Below are 21,057 nucleotides of genomic sequence, written 5' to 3'. Positions count from 1 at the left end.
TCAGTCTACTGTAAAGCTGGGCTACCTGGAGATGATATGTTCTCTCCGCCTCATGCAAATCAGTGCTACTCAGAAGATAAGATAGTGCTGCCTATGCCTAAATTGTCCATTTAATTACCCTTCAGAAGCATTTTAAGCTGGTTTCTGGATTTATACCAGGCATCAGGTCTTCCATGATAGGTGAAAAAGTATCGTCATTTCATGCTGGAGTCTGCCTCCCAGCTGCAGTATGGGTTCATCAGATAATCCTAGTTGATTCCAAATGTCTCTTTAACTGTATTAATCCAAGTGCATCATACCAATTAAACTAGATGATAAACAACATGCAGCTAAAAGAATATTTATGTTACTTACTATCTGGAACACTGCATCAAAAAATTAATATCATATTTAGAAAGTTCTGATAATCATCTAATTAAACTAGAGAGGCATTAATAAAAATAAATGATGTTGCATTTTCTACACTAGCAAAATTCAAATTTCAAATTATTTTAATGAAAAACGCGTCTATAAAAATTATGGATTTTTTTAATGAACAAAATCAATTAACTAGAAAGGAAAACAGCAATGGATCGTACAGGAAGATTTAGTTCCATTATTTTATTATCCCCATTAACTCTCTTGAAAACTACCTGCTGCACTCTTGCTTTAACACTGAATAATTGTCTATTTCTTGAGAAAACAACATGAGTTTGGTCAAGAAGATGGACATAGAACTCTGCTGATCAAAAAACTTCTGTCAAACTTGGCAATTTTGTCTTCAGGAAGACATCTCAGTAATTTTTAAGAGCACAATGTATTCACCTTAGCCATCCTGTGTCCAACCACAAAACCTCTATAAGTGGTTTCTTGTAATTTCCTTTTCCTTGAAGTACACAATTCACAGTCTGATGAGATATCTTTTACTTTTTCTACAATATTGGTGCTAATTTAAGTGTTCAATTAATCTACTGCATCAGGCACTTCAGAATAATAGTTTCATTTGTCCATGTTTTTAAACATATTCTTGCACTAAACCAAGAAAAATAGTTGCATTCGAAGTAACTAAATCACAAAGCTAATGAGGTAAGAATGAGTGAGAGAAACCCATTGTGAAAGTGAAGCCATCATTCTCAGAATGGACTAGCTCTGCAACTTGCCCACGTTCAGTGGAGAGGTCTGTTTTAAGGAAGTGCAAGTTTTAGTACAGCTGACAGGCCACATCCCCTATTACATACGCCTGCAGATTTGCGCAATCGATGGTGGCTGTGCAACTACAGCAGGTGCTGGAGTGCTCCCTGGCAGTGGTGAGCTTGGACAGAGCAGGGGAGGCAGCAGCAGGAGGACAAACCCTAGGAGAAAGCCAGGGCCAGCATTACAGCTGCATATTAACCTGTTGTGCTCAGCCGATACAGAGTTATAACCATTGATTCACTGACAAATATGCGCAATTTGATTAATCTGGATGCATTAGAGGAATGAGTTACTGATCCTGGTATATTACTTTTTGCCCTCACTACACCTGACTTTCCTTCCTTTGTATTTCTTACAAATGATAGCAGCAAAGGGGAGGGTCAGGGAAACCAGATCCTTTCCATTAAAATGTCAGGCTGTCTAAAACTGAGTTTGCTAGGTTAACTTACTTGCAACATCTGACCCAGCTCCAGCTTCGCTGATTCCCAAGCAAGCCACAAAATCTCCAGCTATAGTTGGTACAAGAAACTGTTTTTTCAACTCATCAGAACCAAACCTGCAACAATATAATGAAAAAGATAAGATATTAAAAGCTTTTGAAGGCAAGCTTTATTTACAAGTGAGTTTATTTACAATTGAGTTTTATTTACAGTTTCATTCTACCCAGACAGTGATCAATTTTCCTATGACTAGGTAAAACCTGTCCCAGAGCCAAAAGACAGAATACATACCCTCCAAAGCTATGATTCAGAGACTTCACCAGAAGTGCAGCCATGATCTTTTTAAAGAAGGTTTTTACAAGTATTCAGGCATCCTACTCCTAAGAAATGTGTGATCTAGATGCCCAAAATCTGATCTTTATGACTTTTGTTTTGAGAGCTATCAGATCTAAATAAACATTGTCCCTTGTGGTTTCCCCTCAACGCTCCTGCACTGGTCTGCTCTCAGCCAGGATGGAGGATCTGCTCTCTACGTATCTTCTGACTTTTGCACCAGGTCTTTGCCAGGTTTTAGTGGTGACTGGAAAGTTATGACAGCTGATGGCCACCCTCTGCAAATATCTGTATTTACATTATTAATATTTCACATCTGCATTTAAATCACACAGTGAAAGTCATTAGTGCTTCTTCCCAGCCATTCTTCTAGTTCCCACAAAAATAAAGAGGGAAACAGAAAACTGTTGATGGCATTTTAACTCAAATTCTCTTGGCCATATTTCAATTCAGTTAAGAGGCACCCTCTTTTTTTCTAACGTTTAGTTGCTTTCATCAATTTAAAACATGGTCCATCTCATTTCACGGTTGATTGAGTCCTAATTGACATTCACTGATACGGTCTTGCAACATGAATGGTAAGTTCATGGTGTAGTTCTTGAACCTCTCTTGTGTTAGACTGAGAAATTCCTTGGGCCATGAGATGTCTCTTCTGTGAGCAGAAATCCGTAAGAGTTAAGGTCCTCCTCAGCCTCCTCTTTGGTATGAGGCTTCTCAGGTCAGCATCTCCACTCATCTCCTTAGGCTGCCTAAGCAGGCTGCAGTTGCCTGGGCCCTCCTTCTAAAGCACTGTCCCAGTACTTGCAAAGTAGAATCCATTTCAGCTAAGACTCTGACCCTTCCCCTCCACTCCAACTCTGACAAAAAACAGTCAAAGAACAAGGGATGGCCAGAGAGCAGTGGGAACTGGCAGACAATTTCACTTTGTGCACACAAGGAGCTCAATTCCTAGTCCTGTCCCTGTTGATAATCACGGCAGCAATCCCAAATAAATATAAAAAGCGAGCTTGGAGTGTTTACTCCTTCCTCCAGCATACTGGGACAAAGTCCCCTGGTTTGTTTGCAGTGCACCTTTTTTTTTCTTTTTCTTGGGACATGATCAAGTATGGCCAGTTGAACATTCATTAAGACAATGAATTAAGACAATTTTTGGCAGTGTTTTCTGTTGCTTACAACTTTGCCAACCTTTAGTTATTTCAACAGGATTTCCATGACAAGAACTTTCCTCAGAATAATGTTTTTGGTTTAATATCTTAGTTTGTTTGTTTAAGTTCCAGAAAACAGTTCAGCTCTTCCCAAAAATGAGGCTACAGAAGAAGTTATTTTGCAATTAAAAAAAAAAAAAAAGTCTGGCAACACGATCTTCAGAAGATCATGCCTTGCAGAAAGGACATGCAGCTCAGCAGGCAGCTAGCTATTGTGTTAGAAATATGTTGTTTCTGTAAAATTCTACCCATCTTAAATGCATCCCAGAAAAATACTGGGTTTGCATAAATGCAATACCCACTTCTTTCCAGTTCAACAGCTCCAGAATTATCAAACTCTGTTTGCAGTGAGATCATGCTTTGGCCCAACAGACCAGGCTGCTTTCTGGGCTGGGGCCATACCCCAGAGCATAGTTTCCCACGTGATTAACTGTGCAGCCTTAGCATCATTCTAAAATATACACACACACAAGTTTACAGTCAATAAACTGGGGCTGGGTAACCCAGAAGTCCCAAGTGTGAGATTCTGACACTTTAAAAGTTACATGGAAGTGGTCCATCCTTTCTTGCTCCACACTTTGTAAGTAACATTGGTGGGATGTCATGAACACAAACACAAAAATCGCAATGGTATGCAATCTTGTAAATGGTGGTTAAAAGGAAAATAAAACCATGGCAATATATAGATGTAAGAACACTTCCTTGATCCACATAGTTCTGTTTATGTGCTCTGCCAATGAGAAATTTGAAGTCACCTTTATTCATCTCAGATATATACAAAAATCTGGTTTGTGACAGGTTAAATTGCTACATTGAATGAAAATATGTCTATTGCACATCACTTCTGATTTAATTGGGCTGATAATCATCTTGGTAGAACCACGGATCCTATTCACTTTTGTTTCTTCTGCTTCTAGGGAAAAAGCTGAGGCTGAAGTGAAATAATTAAGTTAGTAAGGCAAGTTCTGAGTAGAACTGGCAGATATACTCGCATGATACACTATTAAGTGCAAATTGAAATTCTGAATACGAACAGCTGCAGGCAGTTCTAACACGTCTCTCAGCATTTGATCAACTCAAGCTTTCTTGCACTGGAGCTCACACATTCAAGTACTATCCACCACCAAAGCAAAAATAAATTTAAAAAACAAAAAAAGAGACATTTTCAGATGATCTATGCACTATTCTACAGTATTTGAAAGATGACATGATACTTTACCCATGGACTTCTTAGGAATATAAAGATGATTTCCTTTAGACAAAGAGGGTAACTCTGACCTACTGTCACCTTGCTTCTTACATACCAGCAAGAGGTGAATTTCTCCCATTTCTTTCTGTTCTGCTCCTAGACTCAAACTATTAATAAAACAGTAGCCACATGCCACGCTTTTGCCTCAGCATAGTCCCAAACAGGCATCCTACCATCTTATGTCCAAGTCCAGCTTAGCAGTACTCCTTGGATCTTCAAGATACAGGAAAAGAAGCAAGAAAAAACAAAAGAGATGCACTTTACAGGCACAGAAAGGGTTAGAAATACATGGTGAACAGCAGCAAACACCCTTGGGCAGCATGGAAACCTCATTAAGTCCAGTAATTTACATAACCTGGATTTAAAAGAATCCACACCACAGTCAGGTTTCTCTTGAGTCCCTATTTCAGTCAAGATAAGAAAACATGTGAGTTTAAAAAACCCACATTTAGAAAACTTATTTACTTTTTGTGAAAGATGGCATAAGAAAAAAAGCTATAAGTGCAGTGCTCTGGCTCACAGTTTTTATCAAGCCTTTGAGCTTCAGTTATTTGAAGATTTTATGAAATAAATTGCTCAGTTCAAGCTACTGCTACATTCTGAAAAGAATACAGATGAGAAGCCTGTATGAGACTACCTGATGGGTATGACTACCTCATGCAGATGAGACTACCTGAGTGGTTTTGGTTAAGAATGATTATGTCAATCTTCTCTTTATTTAGGAATGCATTTTGCACTCAAATGCAGGTATTGTAAAAGAGGAGTCCTATTAAATATTACCCTTTTCAGATCATGCAGTTTTTAAGAGCCGCTTATGTGGCTAGTGTCTTGCTGCTACCACATCAGCTCTGGAGTCCTCAAGGCTGCCCACCAGACAACCTGCCACGCAACCAGGCTGTCACCAGGAGTTGGAGAAACCTCCAAGGTATAGGAGCAGCGTGAAGCTGTTTTGAGGAAAGCTAGTTCATAAGCAGATGCTTGACTTCATATTGCTGCACCATATTGCTCTGGCCTGGTTAGACCCTCGTGGGTTTTTAAAACCACAAAGCAGCACAACTAGCTATGGATGCAACGTAACTAGCCATCATGACAGCAATGCTTAATGATACTTTTATTAATGATATGCTGAAAGCTGCTCCTGTAACAGTCTCTGACCCACCTTATGCACACTATACAAATTAAGTATCAAATATGAGAGTGATACAACTCAGTATGCCTGTTCTTGAACAAGCACAAAACCAAGCTTCCTTTGCTATGCCAGTGGGAAAGCCACATAGCTCTTGAATGACCTCTTCCCATTTCCACCTTCATCCCACCTGATCAAGTGGATGATCCTGCTTTTCAAAACTGCTGTTCTGATTGTCTTCTCTCATTTACAGCAAACAGGAAAAAAGATAGTTAAACTAACTTTTTGGACATTAATTCTCAGGTATGATGCTGTTCAGGGTGGAGAAAGAATCAGTGACAAGTAAGCTGATGAAACAGAAAAGCACTCTCTTCCCACTAAATAATGATCACTATTCTTACTGTCTTCCTATAAATAACAGGGGGGGAAAAAGAAAAAAAATGAAAGTTTATTGCTTACTGCTGAGATAAAGGAGCTCTACTGATCTGGTATCATTATGGATGTGCCACCCTCTAGGTTTGTTTAGAAGCCCAAGGAAATGTATCTCATTCACTGCCTCAGCTGAGAGCTGCCTTCTCCACTCTGCTAGCAAGCATGAAAGCATTTCTATCTGAATTCTATCTGAATGCATTTGAAAGACCTGACAGAGAATTACATTCAGAACCAGGTACATTAAATGTCAGAACACTGCTGAAAAAACGTTTTATATTTAGTTCTCAAATTTAGAAAGCACTACTCCTTCACTTAGAGGAATCTGGGAAAACAAAAATGGAGCATATTCAAGTGAAACAAAACTATTTTCTCCTATATTTGTTTGCACAATAGAAAACCATATAAATCAAAATCTGCACAGTTGCTTTAAACTGTGACCGTGAATATAACTTTCTGCAGGTTGCCAAAAAAAAAAATCATAAAAAATTAACTAAAAAAGGGTAAGAACAGTTGACAAGCAAACAGATACAGGTAACATTTTCAAAATCTATTATTTATATAATTAAAACTGTTACTACAATGTACTTGCCATTTATCGGTGTATCTCAAAGCCTTGCAACAGTTTGTCACTGAAGAAACAAACCCATGGAAGTTGCAGAAACAGCATCAGGAGAATCCTGACTCTAGATCTTTTAAGACTTCATTTTTCCAAAGTATGAAAATTCAAAAAGCTCTGTGTGTGCATACATGTATCCATCTGCTCAAACTACGGTGCTATCTATATATCTAATTGAGGGAACATCTCTAATTTATAGTGGCAGAGCATCTTCATGGTGTATTGCATTCACTGAGTTTGTTTGCAGGTGCACTCAGTACCTGCTTGAAGAATGCTGAATAAAGCCCAAAGTTAAAGAAAGACATCAAAGGGCTCCAGACTTCTTTTTAGAAGTTTCTTAGGGGATGACGGTTGATTCCCGTATTACTACTTATTTTGTGCATCACTGATGCATCATGTGTAACAATGCATGGTTAAGATGCAAAATTTGGATTATCTCTTTGAACTTGTTTAGGATCACCACAGTATACAGATATGTTTAAGTAACCATCCAGATTGTGAATGCAATTTGAATCCATGACCCAGAACAAGCAGTTAGCCCTCTCACTATAATGCCTGAAGTAAACCTGCACCCATGCAAATCTTCCTGTAGCAACCACCTTTCTCTTTTCATTACCAAGTTCAACTTTTACATCTGAAGAGTGGGACACTGTACTGTTTAACTAGTCAGTGGAATTGACTTAACAGTGGAGGAAAAGTTCACTAATAGAGATGCAAACTCACTTACAGATTTCATCACGTTAATGACATTTTCACATTTACTTTCCAAGAACATCCACTTTAGGATTTCACTCACACAAATATATGTAGCTTCACAGCTTTACTACAGCAGAACAGGGTAACAGAAGGCCAAAAAACTGCAATGGAATGAAAACCTGTCTTCTTTTATTCACATTTTTTTAAATCCCTGGGAATAAAAGGCTATCATGGGGGCAAGGTGCTATTCTCTAGAGTATTTTAAAATATCAGTTTTATTCTCAGATGGGCTACAACTAAGCTACTGTTGCAGTAGACATACTGAACTTCAGGCTTTCAGCAAGATTTTAATGTATTCCACAAAGGAGAAGACAACTTTCAGAAAGATTTCCCATGGCTGAGACCTCCAAAGTTGCACATACCTAGAAGGATAAATGGATGTCAAGGGAACAGAGCCTACATTCCAGACTACAGTGGATTTACAGGCATTTTCATTCAGAATGGGAAAAAAACCCACAAACCAAAACACCAACTCAACCCTAAAACCCCTCTTCTGTGCAAAAATTCTCCTCTTGTATGTCTGTTTTGTGCTGAGAAATTCCTGACTTCATCATCATCATCATCTGAATTTAATCCCCACCACCACCTTCCAGAATTTGAACTGTATCCATATTCCAGGAGCAAATTGCTAGACCAGCCTGTCACCTCCCTCTAGTTTTGCAAACTGCTGCTTTGAAGCAGAGTGTCTGGGAAACTACTACATGAAGAAGTTGGTGGTAACAGCTGCTTTTATTAAGAGAGGGAATAAACAAATTCAGAAAGTGCAGGAGTCTGAATGATAGCAAGTAATAAAATGGGAACACTGACACGAGCAGGTGAGAAAAAGCAAAATGAGCAATTGGATGGAATGGGCATATTTAGGAAGTATGATACACGTGCTACAACTTTAGGACTTACACCAATATTGATCACTGTTTCTGAAAAGTCACAGCCAGTGAGGAGGACCTTGTAAAGCTGGAAAAAAGCAAGTAAATTATAGAATAGAATTAGACTGATCCTAGTCATTGCAACTAAATGCATCCTTAGAATGACTGCACTGGGATATCTGGCTAAGAAAAAACACAAACATGAATAGGGGAATTCTGGAATTAAAATTGTTTTATTGGTTGTGGCACCAAGGTTCTGTGTTTGAAAATATATACTAGTAAACAATGTCTATGTTTTAATATACAATATTCTAACATTAAAAAAAAGTATTTTCTCCCCTAAACCAAACTGAGAGAGGTAGAGAGTAGGTTCCTTCCTCAAACGTTACTGAAGAGCAACTAGACAGTAAATCTGCACAGCAATGTTTTTTCTACTCATATACAGATTGGGTTTTAGGCCTAAACACATGACAATTTGGGTTTTAGGCTAAACCAAACTTTCTGAAAATTACCTTGTAAGAGCAGGAGTAGCCATGACAGCTTGCACTCCAATAGCCATAGGAATACCTCCACAACGGATACTTCCCAGCTCTTGTGCCAGTGCAATGTTATAGGAGAAGTCCAAGCCCATGCCACCATATTCTGAGGAAGAAACAAATACATGACACTCATGTTGTAGAGTGGCATAAACAACAAGAAAAAAAAAATATTGCTACTTCAAGGACTTGCCAACTGCAATTTCACCGCTAATTTTAAAATATTTGACAATTATCAGCTTTCTTTTCAGAAAAGTGACGCCACACTATTTTTTACAACACATGATTTTAAAATTACACCTGCTGTAACTACCCACATGCACTTCAGGTCACCTCTGAATATCCTAAGTAGCATCACTGCTTTTACTGGAAAAAGTGACATGCTGCTGAAAACAACATTAGAAGGCAATGTTATTCTTTCTAATAGCAAGGTCATATGAACAAATCACCACCAAGGTAAGAAGTGCTTTTATTTCTCCACAATAACTCCTGACACCTGCTCCCACCCCTCTGTACACTGAAGTGGATCTCATCTTTCTCACACGCAGCAGTCAAATCAGCATACAGCAAGACCACATGCAGGTCATGTCCCTGTGTTAAGTTACAGCTGTAGCTCAAAATCCACACCAGTGCAATACTGAACACGCACATTTCATATCCTGGCACCTGGACGGTGCAGTCATTAAAGCATTTTGCATTAGCAGGACACCAATGACCAGGGCTGCTGGCTGGGCACCAGCACAGGCCATTCCTCCTCCCCACATTCCAATCTGCAAATTCAATTAAAGAGGATATTATTCTTCACCTCCTTCCCATGCCCAGCACTGATAAACCCACCATACAGCAAAACACAGAAAAGGGCTACATTGCTATGATGGATGAGGTAATTCCTAGCTGTATTAAAGGGTTTATAACCCAAAGGAAATAGAGTGAGAAAGAGAAGGTTACAGCTTGACGTCATTAGTTGACTGAGAAGCTTTGATTAGATAACGTTCTCCAACTATTTTGGTTTTGTTTGGTTTTACTCATTTTAAGACCAACTAAGAAAATTTCAAATAAACAGATACAATCCCCCACTCCTCACACATACAATAAGGGGCAGACAACCCTCTTCCATTTTCACTTGCTGACACCAAACTCTATCTGAGCTCACCCCTCTGTTGGCCTGCTTTGAAGTTTTAAAAGATCATCATTAATTAAAAATCAAAACACCACAGCGCATATAAAAACAGGGCTTTGTGTGCTATCACCTGATTCCTAAATGCAAAAAACCTCTTTGTATCTTTTTTTCTGCAGACAGAAAGGAAAACACTAAGCATGAAGTTCAGTTTTCAAGTAACATTTCTTCTTCAATCATCCTGAATAGTCTGGATTGTCAAAATGAAAAAAAAAAAAAAGCTACTTTTCCAAACTTTTACCTGAAAATAAATAATGTTTCCTAAAAATATAAACAAAATTAAAATTCTTATTGGGAACTTAAGCAGTGCAGCAAAACAAGAGTAATATGGTAGTGTGTTTAGTATAATATATAATCCAATTCTCTTGCCTTTACAAAGCCTCGATCAATAAATAAATGTTCTGAGGAACAGTAAGGAATGTATGAGCATGCAAAGGCAAGGCTATTTAAAGATGTGTGGTATGGCAGGTTTTGCTAATTTTATATGAATCCATAGCAGAGTTATAATAGAAAACCTCAGTTTTGACACTGCACAAATGCTTTCCATTTGATTTTATTTTTTTTAAATCAGTCAATCATTTTATTGCCAAACTACAGTTATTACTAATTTTGTCTTTGGTTTTGTCTACCAAGCAGTTAAATTCCTGTCTTAATCTCACAAATCAAAACCTGTTTCTTGATTTACCCAAAGCAACTTCACAGGAGGAATGCTATGCCTAAAACTGACACAAAGAAGGACCATTTATGCAAGTGTACAGCTTATATACATTCTTTGATCATATGACAATTCATCATATATTACTATGTAACAGACTTGATCTCACTTGAGATTAGTTACTAAATGGTACACTTTAGAACCAAAATGCTTCAAAATGTCAGCTCTCAAAGTGATGACACCGAAGGAATTTCCTACTAAATGGAGAAAACGATAAGAACAAAGCCTCAGAAGCTGAGAAGGTGGAGGAGGGAAGCCTACCAGGCAAAGAGATGACGCATTCTCCGAAGACTTTATAATCTGGGGATAGATAATGCAAGAGACAATCACAGATGCAGATAGGCAGGAAGGGCAGAAGCAAATGGTAAAAACATTAATCAGATAACACCTAACTTTTAATCAGTTCTATTCCAGGAGCCAAGGAGAGTTTCATAAAAAAAAGTGAGTGGTTTGGCAGACAATTATAGATAACCCCTCCTTTGAACACAAAGTACTTGATTGAGAGGGGTTCACTTGTCAGTGCAGGTACATTCCCAAGTAATCTGGGTAATTTATGCCATGGCTAAAGACACTGCACTGAGACGTGCTGCCAGCAGTGTCACACACAACAGCAGGCAGCGCTAGCTCCTAGCACCAATGCAACTTTCTTTTTTCCCCAGCACACGGTGGCAGCCTGGCTTTCATAGCCCTGCTGCTGGCACTCCAGCCAGCTATCTTGGGGCTGGTCTGAGCACATCACCTTGTGTGCCACAGGACTCAGCTCTTAAATTCTTATTTCCACCTGCTGCAGCAATGATGGTGAATGTTTTAAGGAATGAATTTTCAATTTTTATTTGGAATAAGACTTACTCTTTTTGGAGTAATTCTTATTTGCAATAAGTGAATAAGCTAGCGTTAGAAGGGTCATGTTTGCCAATCTCATCAACAAACACCACCTCCTGGAAGTATCTGTACAATGATGTAATGTTAACAGGTCAATTTAATTTTCATTCAGAAAAGCAAACACCATGCCTTCTAGGTGAAAATTCCGTAATGAAAGGAACCAAATAAATTTCAGATTTATCTGCTTTTTTTAAAAAAAACCCAAAAAACAAAAAACCCAAGAAGCTAAACAACCTATATGTTATTTACATGTGAAACATTTCTAGAGCAAATATTTCATTTAACTTTAAAATGAGATGAGTGACCTTCAGAAAATTCTTTGGCTACATTTCCATTCTTAATTTGCAAGAAATATTAAAACAAAGCAAAGCAAAACTAGGCAGAAAGTCTAATGCACTAATGTTTTTATAATTCAAAACGAGTAGAAAAAAGGCAACTCCGTTATATTAAAATTGTTACTGTTTTGCTGACAATAGCACAACTTCCAGCTCTTCAACAGCTTAATTTGATATCTTATCCATAGTTTGATTTCAGGTTCTTTTACTAAGAAATTAAATTATAAAGCCCAAAAGCAAGAACACATGAACATGCAAATAAAGATTCTGCACTACAGACCATAGGCAGGACCCACGCTGGAGTTCAGGAAAAGTGTGAGGAGGAAGAAGCAGCAGAGAGGAGGTGCTATGGACCGACTGCAACCCCTCACCCCCCAGCTACACTCGGGTGGGGGGAAGGGAGATGGCTCAGGAATGAAGCTGAGCCTGGGAAAAAGGGGAAGAGGATGGGGTGAACATATCATTTTAGTTTACCTTTGTTTCTCACTACAAATGTCAGCACTCACTACAGATTTTCAGCAAATCAAATTAATTTTCTTCAAGTCAAGTCTGCTTTGCCGATGATGGTAACTGGCAAGCATCTCCCTGACTCTATCTCAATGCCTGAGCCTTGCCAATGTATCTACTCTCCTGTACTGTTGAAGAGGGGGAGTGAGTGAGCAGCTGGGTGGGTGTCTGGCTGATGGCCAAGGTGAATCCAACACACCATGGCCAGTGTATTCACCTATTTTTCTTTTAAATTGGGTCTGTGCTTTTCTACTAATCACCATGACCGCATTATTTTAATACCGCTCCCCCAGCACCCAAAGAAAAACCTCATGCTCATTATTTTATGTAGACCAGCTTATTTCTCCATGTCTATTTAGTGACACTGACAGTGGAGTGGGGGTCTAAGAGAAAATAGCAAGTTTTAAAAACCACCATTTTTAAAGGATGCAGATGTACATTCTACTAAATCTGATAATTTAGGGTATTAGGATTTTTGTATCTGAATACAGGCAAACGGCAAAGATGATGCCTAGAAATACAAATAAAAGAGCAAGACCATCTGATCTTCAGCTGCAACATGTCAAAACAGAAACACTGAGATCATCTGGGAAAACAAAGGCAAAGAATTTCTATAAAAAAGGACATATGAAGGCAAAGGAGAAGCTGAGGTCTTTCATATAATTGTCTCATTTTTGTGAAGACTAACACATTTCTTGTCACTTGTTCAGCTACAGTCTCCCTGTTCAAATATGACTCTCAACAATGAGACAGGCTTGAAGCCTCTAGTTCAAATTTTCTAAGAGTTTAGAAGTGTCTCTGTTTGAAATTTGCTTCTGAACCCCATCTAATAGCTGTCAGTGAAAATGACAACATCCGTGGTGAAAAGGGTCTATAAATGAGTTGAAGCAATGTGAAACAGGGGGTCTTAGGAGTGTTTTAATAATGTGAGTGAGCCTGGAAAAAGTAATGGTGAAAACGCAATACAGCCCTATCAATAATTCAATCTTAAATGCTTATATAATTTATCTTGTTTGTTTACATAGTTTCCAAAGGTCACATAAAGCGTATCTACACCAAAGGAAATCATGCAGTGTTATTTCTACTGTTGGCCCCTAACTCAGCGCAAGAAAAAACAAATGTGTGCTCTTGTTTCTAGTGACTAAAATAAGACAAATAAAACATGAATCAACTCCCATTTTGAAGATAGGTCTGAGACACTCCTACATCTGACACTATGATGACAGACCTAATTGCCAGTTTTCATCATCATCTACAATTCTAAATCACAGAAGCAAAATTTAAGTCTTCAAACCTTACTCACCCGTCATAAATATAGTTCAAGAATTTCAACTCCAGAGGACCACAAAGAGCCTTGAAGCTACATAATTGCAAATGTCATCAGATAGGACAGTACAGAAATCCTACTGTAGTTCATTTAATCTTCTTTACATAAAAGGAATTTTAAAAATTACCAAAGGTATACTCTCCGTGTTGTGCAATTTCCTACTAACCCATTCGGAAAAGTTGAGGCTGATCAAGCTCAGAGAACACCTCTTGCCTTCTTGGTTATTTGTATCTTGCTGGATGCAGTGGATAAACCTCTCATTTCATGTAGCAGAAACACCGTGAGTCCACTTTGATCTTGCTGAGATGAACACACATATGTATTTTGGCTATTACCCCTGCATCAATTCACAAACACCCCCCCTCCCCCCCAACAAACCAAAAAAGAAACAAATAAAGCCCTTGTACCAGATAAAGAGTTCCCCTTAACAGATTCCCTCAGTCAGGCAGATCAAACTCCTACAGTTTGACTGAATCTTTGTCCCAAACCAGAAAAAATTACAGTACTTTATAATTTTGTTTGGATGATCCTACAAAGATCACAACCACATACAGTACTTGATCTCTCATGATACTCACTGGTTCATCCAAAAAATCCAAGGCAGATAAAGACCTCTTCTGCTAACCAAAGTTTTGCTTATAATATCACTCTTGTAATACAGTATTCTTTGGAAAATGAAAAATATGGATTGGCTGTTCATTCCTTTTCAAACATTTACAGTTAGCACCTCAAGTACCATCCCTGAGCAATTAACAGTGCAAATTGTGTGTTCCCACAATACTCATTGCTATAGAAGTCATTCACGACTGCCACTTCAGAAACTTAATTTACTGAGATAAGTAAGCTGATCAGATCTGCCTAGCACCATTTCAGATTAAGACAGAGCTGCACTGGAAAACACAGGAGAAACTTCCCCCACAGTGTAATGATAACCCCCCCACCCACCCTATAAAAACAGCACAAAATGCCAAGTAGGAACTCAGCAGTGCCTGCCACTGAGCAGATACATAAATGCACTACACAGACCTGACCCTAGCTGGAGGCAGCGTGGACACATTTAAAGAAGATTCAAAGCTGTATAGGACACTGCTTTAGAAAACCAGGCCAATATATTCTAAATCACTGGTTGACAACAGCTGCACTTGTTACCTCCAACTTCCAAAAATATCCCTCAAAAATCTGTAAGCTTTCTTTATTTTCTAAATGGTTATCAAGCGTCACCAAGTGCCATCTGAGTCAGCAATCACATCTGCAAAAATCTTAAAACTCAGAAGGATATCAGACCTCTTCAAAAAAATCACACAGCCTCCCAAAGTTGTGCACAAGCAATGTTACAGGGAAAGAAAAGCTCAGCTGCACAGTACAACAGAATAAAATGTCCATATGACGACACACAAAGCATCATAGACGCAATAGACGCAATAGACAGAAAAAAAAAAAGAAAAAAGAAAATCCGAGATTGCACACAGTCCCAAGCACCATCTATTGCATCAGCTCCAACTCAGAGAAAAACTTTATGCAATCACTGGTCACAGATTCCTCAGCCATCTTCTGCCTACTTTTAAACTGAGGTTATTTTTCCCTCTCAGCTCTGACCGAGTATCAGTTCCCCAGAATCCTAGTTAAGGCATCCTACAATTTTATTTTTTAAGATTTCAATTATCATAAGTTTGAAAATGTCAGTCAAACTAAATGTCACAGCCTGAAGGAAACAAGAAAAAAAACCCCAAACACATGGAAAAATGAAGTTAAGAAGTGTATAGCCTGTATATCACACCTCCTGAGCTTCAAATGCAAAGCCACGCTACTTCTCATGGGGTTTCTCTTTGGGGAAGCTCATAAACAAACCACAGCCTAGGTTTCAAGAATATAATCTCTACAACCTCTTTGCCCCTTCAGGCCAGTCAGTCAGCAACAACTGCCAACCTCCTTACGTACACTGAACACGTATGTTTCTGTAACATGTTGCACGTTTACCTGGTTTAAGCTTTGCTTTTGGGATGCTTGGTTTCATTCTCTGAGTCAGGCTTACCCAGCAGGGAATACTACTTCTCTCCAGCTTGAAGGTTGCCACCCTTCTGACAAACAGGCAAACACTGCATCAACATCCTTCAGCAAAGTGTGCATCCCCTGCAGTCCGACTGACACCACTGTGAATCAGCCCTCAGAGGCACTGACATCCACCTTCAGGCTCCATGAAGCATCTGTCAGCCACATGTAATATGTGCTCCTTCTCTGAAGAAAATGTCTGCACAGCTGCTCAGCTAGCTTCTTTTAAACATGTTCATTCATTTTGAACAGGTAATAAATCAGTTAATCTCACACCCGTACAAGAATGAAGTGGGTACATAATTTTTATGTGCTGCTGGTTCTCCTACTCAGGACTCTATCTCTCATGAGAACTACCACAAACTAGTACAAAAAAGTTCATGTTTCTCTGCATCATAGCAAATTTTCCCCCAACAGGAACTGTAGTGTGAATACACAAATATATTATAAGGAATCTACAGTAATTTATGGACATTCAACATCCCATAGGTGAACGGGTAAAGAAAATAGGAATAGACTTATCAATGGGTAACAGAGAGAGAAAGCCCAAAGAACACGTTCAAGCAGAAGAGAGAACAGATGAGTAACAGGACTGAATACAAGTATGTATGTTTCTGAGGATTTTTTAAAAGCTGGGTATAGAGGGGTCAAGATCTGAAATCAGAAGAAATGGTGCTTGGTTTTGTAGCAAACATTATGAGCAAAAAGCAGACAAATTACTTTCATTTCTTAAAGGCATTAGGATATATAATCAATATTCAAAAGACCCAGAGCTCATTCTGTCTCTTCTGAATTTCACATAAATAAACAATTAAACTGAAAAGCCATACTATGTGATTCAGGGATTAAAGAGATATATTACATTTGCTATTTATTAACATTTCTACACTAAAGGTTTAATACAAAGGCTATTTATCACCTGAAAGTTGTATTTACCTTTCTTTCCTACAAGCTCTTTTATTCCAGTTCAAGCTGATAAACAGTTTTTTGGAAATCCATATCTGTCTGACATGGAAAACTTTAGCCACTTAGCTCAAGATGTCAATACCCAAAGGCATAAATTTTATTAGATCAAAAGTTCCAAAACTTGCAATCTCCAAATGGAGTTATAAACTGAGAATTAACATTGCTGGCATGGGGGAAGAAATTTAACAAATGCTGGTTTTGAATAAATTCCAGAAAAAAAAGTTTCAGAATGTGTGCAGTGACAAATTAAATAAACTTTGGACATGCTCTGGAGCTAGCTTGGCTAGCACAGGAGTTTTAGTTCACTAGCACTGAACTCTGAACAGAAGCACACTGCAGGAGGCTTCCACAGGAATTTCTGATCAACATAGGCTTATAGAACTAAACGATTTTCCAGTGGCTGACACCATAAGTCATTGAGAAGCTGAGACAGATACTGAAAAAAACCATACCATGCCATCCCAGAATACCTGTCACATTGCAGACCAACCTATTCTTCACTCTGTCAGAGTGAACAGATTATTATAGATGCATCTATCAACTAATGCTGCAGCTAGCAGCACACCCCTCTGTCATTAGGTAATTTCATTGTTTGTAAGTATTAACAGGCAAACTTCTCTTCAGCGGGCAATGTCTGCTTTTGCAGGGGTGATGCAGCCATCAGCACGGGCAGGGCTGGGACTGCCAGTATTTGTTTATGAAATCTGGTTGGTTTTGAAAACCCTTTGAGTTAGCAAAAGTAAAGCCATAAAAAAGCATCTCTATTTCTAAGCAATGGAGTGGTTAGCTGTTTAAGACAAACCCCAAATTTTCAGTTTTTCAGGAAAGATCATGAGTTTGATCTCAGACCAGGGAAAAAAAGTCAAATAAAAATGCAAAAATTTGAATATTTTTATGACATCAAATTGCATTCTTTTGTCAGTTTGGTTTTGTTTTTCATAAGACATACAATGGAAATTTCACAATAAAAAACCCTTCTGGAATGAAAATGGAAGATTTTTCACTGTGTGAAAACAGAGCATTTCCCCTTTTCTCAAAAATATAGACATTTCAGTACAGCTGACATGTTCCCATGTTTATGTTCTATTCTTGATAATTCTAATGGAAAATCATTTAATCTTTTATTTGGTTTAAGAAGTGTGGACAAACACTTTAAGCACTATTCTATGACTAAAAATACCTTGTTTAGTTCTAATTTTTTGTACTTGATTTTGTGTGCATCCTTGCTCGTCAGCCATACTGCATCATAAAAAAGATTATCCCTGTTTGTAAAAGAGCTAACACAACAGGATTCTAATCTGAACTGCAGTCTCCAATGTGAAATATGCTATATTGCTATTTTTATTTATGTTGAAATTGGAGACTGTGCCTTATATGTGGTACTGGCCACAGATTAAACGATTTTCAGTATAGTGCAAAGCATGCTGGAAATCAAATTCCCTATTCAAGACTGTTTTCTTCAAAAGAACCTTCTACTCAAAACATTACATTGTTTCTATAAGCATTTCATCATCCCCCGTGCTAAGCTCCAAGAAATTATTTATAGAGTTATCTGTTTCTTCTTGATTTGGTTCTGAAATCAGTAACAAATTAGCAGCACTCAAAACCATGAAAATCAAATTACTCCAAGGGGGAATGACACCACCTGGCTGCGGAGCAGGTAATATTATAATATAGTTTACCACTAAAAAACACATCAAACTGCCTAATACACAATTACCAGACTGATGAAATGAGGTCTGTAACATACACAGAGAATAACACAGGGCAACAGGGAACAATGACATGGTTAAAAATATCTGTAGAAGAGTGAGATGAGTTAAGAAAAAAACCCACAAAACTTCCCAGAAAATCCTTTCCACGCTCCTGACTTCCAATCCTACCTGAATTATAATTAATGACACTAAGCGTTTATTCACTCAGCAGTATAACTACCCTTTTACTATACAGCTTAAGTGTAGTTTTTTACAACAGATATAGAAAATAGATTTAGCCTTAGCAAACTAAAGCCTACAGTAAAAGTGCATTTGCACTACTGACTTGCAGCTGAAGTCAGACCTCTCCCAGTCATGAATATTATCTTTGCTATTTATGTACCATTCAGGAACCCGAGCAGGGACATTCACTCATTCAGCTACCACTCAGGAGCTCCAAGAATGTCAGAGGCTGGCTATTCATCCCAGTGATTTGCTTTTTTATAAGTAGTTATACAACAAATTACATCTCAAATTCTTGTTCTTAAAATATCACACAAGTTACATAGCAATAAATGTATTCTTCAGGAAAAGAATACCTTGAATATGTGGTCGCATAGTAAATTTGCAAAGGATTAAATTTTATTGTGTACGCTGAATAATTCTGAAAGGAAAAGTACATTATATCAATATATATATTCTATTGTGTGTATTCATACTTATGGGGTAGCTCTGGAACTGAGGTTTAAATATATTTCAAAATAAAGGCAGCAAAACAAGTTCATGTATATATGGAGAAAAAAAAATATTCTTCCCAGAAATTTATAAAATATTCCAGGAGATATCTGAAAAATAATCTTAGAAGTATTGCCAAATACCTGAATACATATTAACTTCATGGCTCAATAATCTAGCCAGTAACATACTTTCAAGTCAAAAGGAAAATACCAGTGAGGTTGAAGTCCTCTCTACCTTCCACCTATCAAGGAGACAAATGTTCTGGAGTCATCGTGCATCCCCCATCTCTCCCACACATCTACAAATAGATGTAAAGCGGGAAGGATGGGAGAGGGAAAGGTAGCTTTTTCATGAAGGAGAAAGCACTTATCAAAACTACATATTACTTTTTTTTTTAAAAAAAGTTGGTCGTGTACCATACACTTTCTATTAGATCCATCTAACTGCAAACAATTTTAAAACCATGATAGGCTTGGCAACCTTCCATCAGATACCAGGAGTTTATTATAGTGTTGTGGGTACTGTTTCTAAATAAGTAGCTGAAACATCTGAAATAAAAAAGAAAATCCCAGTCAATTTATTGGTATGTAGGTGTCCAAACCTCCAGGAACAGAACACACAATTACAAAAATATATTATATTAAAGCTTTTTGGCATGTTTTGTGAGAGTTACATTCCTTTCCATCTCATAAGTGGCACTATTTTAGAAACACATCTGATAGTCACAGAAATATTTGCCATCCACCCAGCTGTAACACAACGGGATTCTGTGGCCATGAGACCCTGCTGAGCAGCACAGGGCTGTAAGAAAGGGAACTGAAGAGGATTTTATTACCATAGACACTTTTTATCATGGTTAGATGTCTCACTGTGTAGCCACTCTACTAAGGTTGCTGATGTATCCTTTGTTTTCCTATGGTCTTCTGAACACTATTTCTGTTCAGAAGGATAAATATTTTCCACCACCTCCTTGTTAATGTTAAGTCACATCTCCAAAGAGTGGCTCATAAGGTTTCCAGTATTTCAGAGACACCCTTAAGAGGTGCTGGGCTGAAGCTGTTTGCTCATTTAAGGACGGTACATAACATGGGAGGTGGATGGCCATGCAGGGATCCTCCTGACGAACCATACGGGGAGCCCATTGCTGGTGGATCTTCAGAGTTCACCAGCAGATGAGATGCTATGGGCTTTCCACATTGTTCAGAAGAGGCAGCATATGTGCAGATGTCTGCCTTGGAACAGCTCTGGCTTAAAGATGCATTTCCAGTACAAAGCTTTTGTCTCACACCTGTGGGAAAACGTAGCACATTCAATCTCTGCATACCCTTAGTCTGATGGAGACCCAATCCCACGCTGACTCCAGACTGTCTTCATAAACTGCCAAAGAGCCAGGTCAGTTGTCAAGTTTGTGAAGCAGCTTTTTCAGCAACATTAGCGTGATCAAAGTCCAGAGCTAGATGCAGAAGCAGCAAAGTGGTATGTAAGAAGTCACAGATTTTAATCAGTAAACCATTCTGAAGCTTCTGCAATGTCTTACATGAAATTATAATAAATGTATTAAAACTCATAAACCTCATAATGTTGAGCATACTGCATATCCTTTCAGTGCTGCATTATTATCAAGTTTTCTTACCTTCTTTTAAGGACCACAACTATTTGCTAACTCAAAATCCAGTTTATAGCATCTCTCAGCATTAGGTGGTCCCAAATTGAGTGATTCTGGCAACTCTAAATTCACAGTGAGCAAAGGAGAAGTGGCTGTGCCTCCTTTCTCCCAACTACATCATTATACTGAACCATAAAGAATGAGAAAGCTCACACCAAAGATTGTGATTGTGATTTATGCTCAACTCTCATTCCATGTTTAAAATAGTTGGGGAAAGAACAAAAACATTATTCATTGAATACTGAACGGCCTCAAAATTAGCAGTAAGA

The 21,057-nt window shown here is 38.2% G+C and overlaps 1 protein-coding gene across 3 annotated transcripts in view; it reads right to left on the bottom strand.

Moving 5' to 3' along the window:
• LOC141957963 (putative acyl-CoA dehydrogenase 6) overlaps nucleotides 1-21,057 on the bottom strand; it is a 93,057-nt gene that overhangs the window by 27,033 nt on the left and 44,967 nt on the right. For all 3 annotated transcript variants that reach the window (XM_074900290.1, XM_074900291.1, XM_074900292.1), the window contains exons 3-4: nucleotides 8,709-8,838; nucleotides 1,623-1,729 (exon numbers count right to left, since the gene is read on the bottom strand). In XM_074900290.1, coding sequence (XP_074756391.1) covers nucleotides 1,623-1,729; nucleotides 8,709-8,838 — 237 coding nt within the window. The remainder of the gene's footprint in view (nucleotides 1-1,622; nucleotides 1,730-8,708; nucleotides 8,839-21,057) is intronic.

The sequence above is a fragment of the Athene noctua genome, chromosome 2, assembly GCF_965140245.1.
Source record: "Athene noctua chromosome 2, bAthNoc1.hap1.1, whole genome shotgun sequence".
NCBI classification, from domain to species: domain Eukaryota; kingdom Metazoa; phylum Chordata; class Aves; order Strigiformes; family Strigidae; genus Athene; species Athene noctua.
This window is presented reverse-complemented; position numbering and strand designations above follow the sequence as displayed.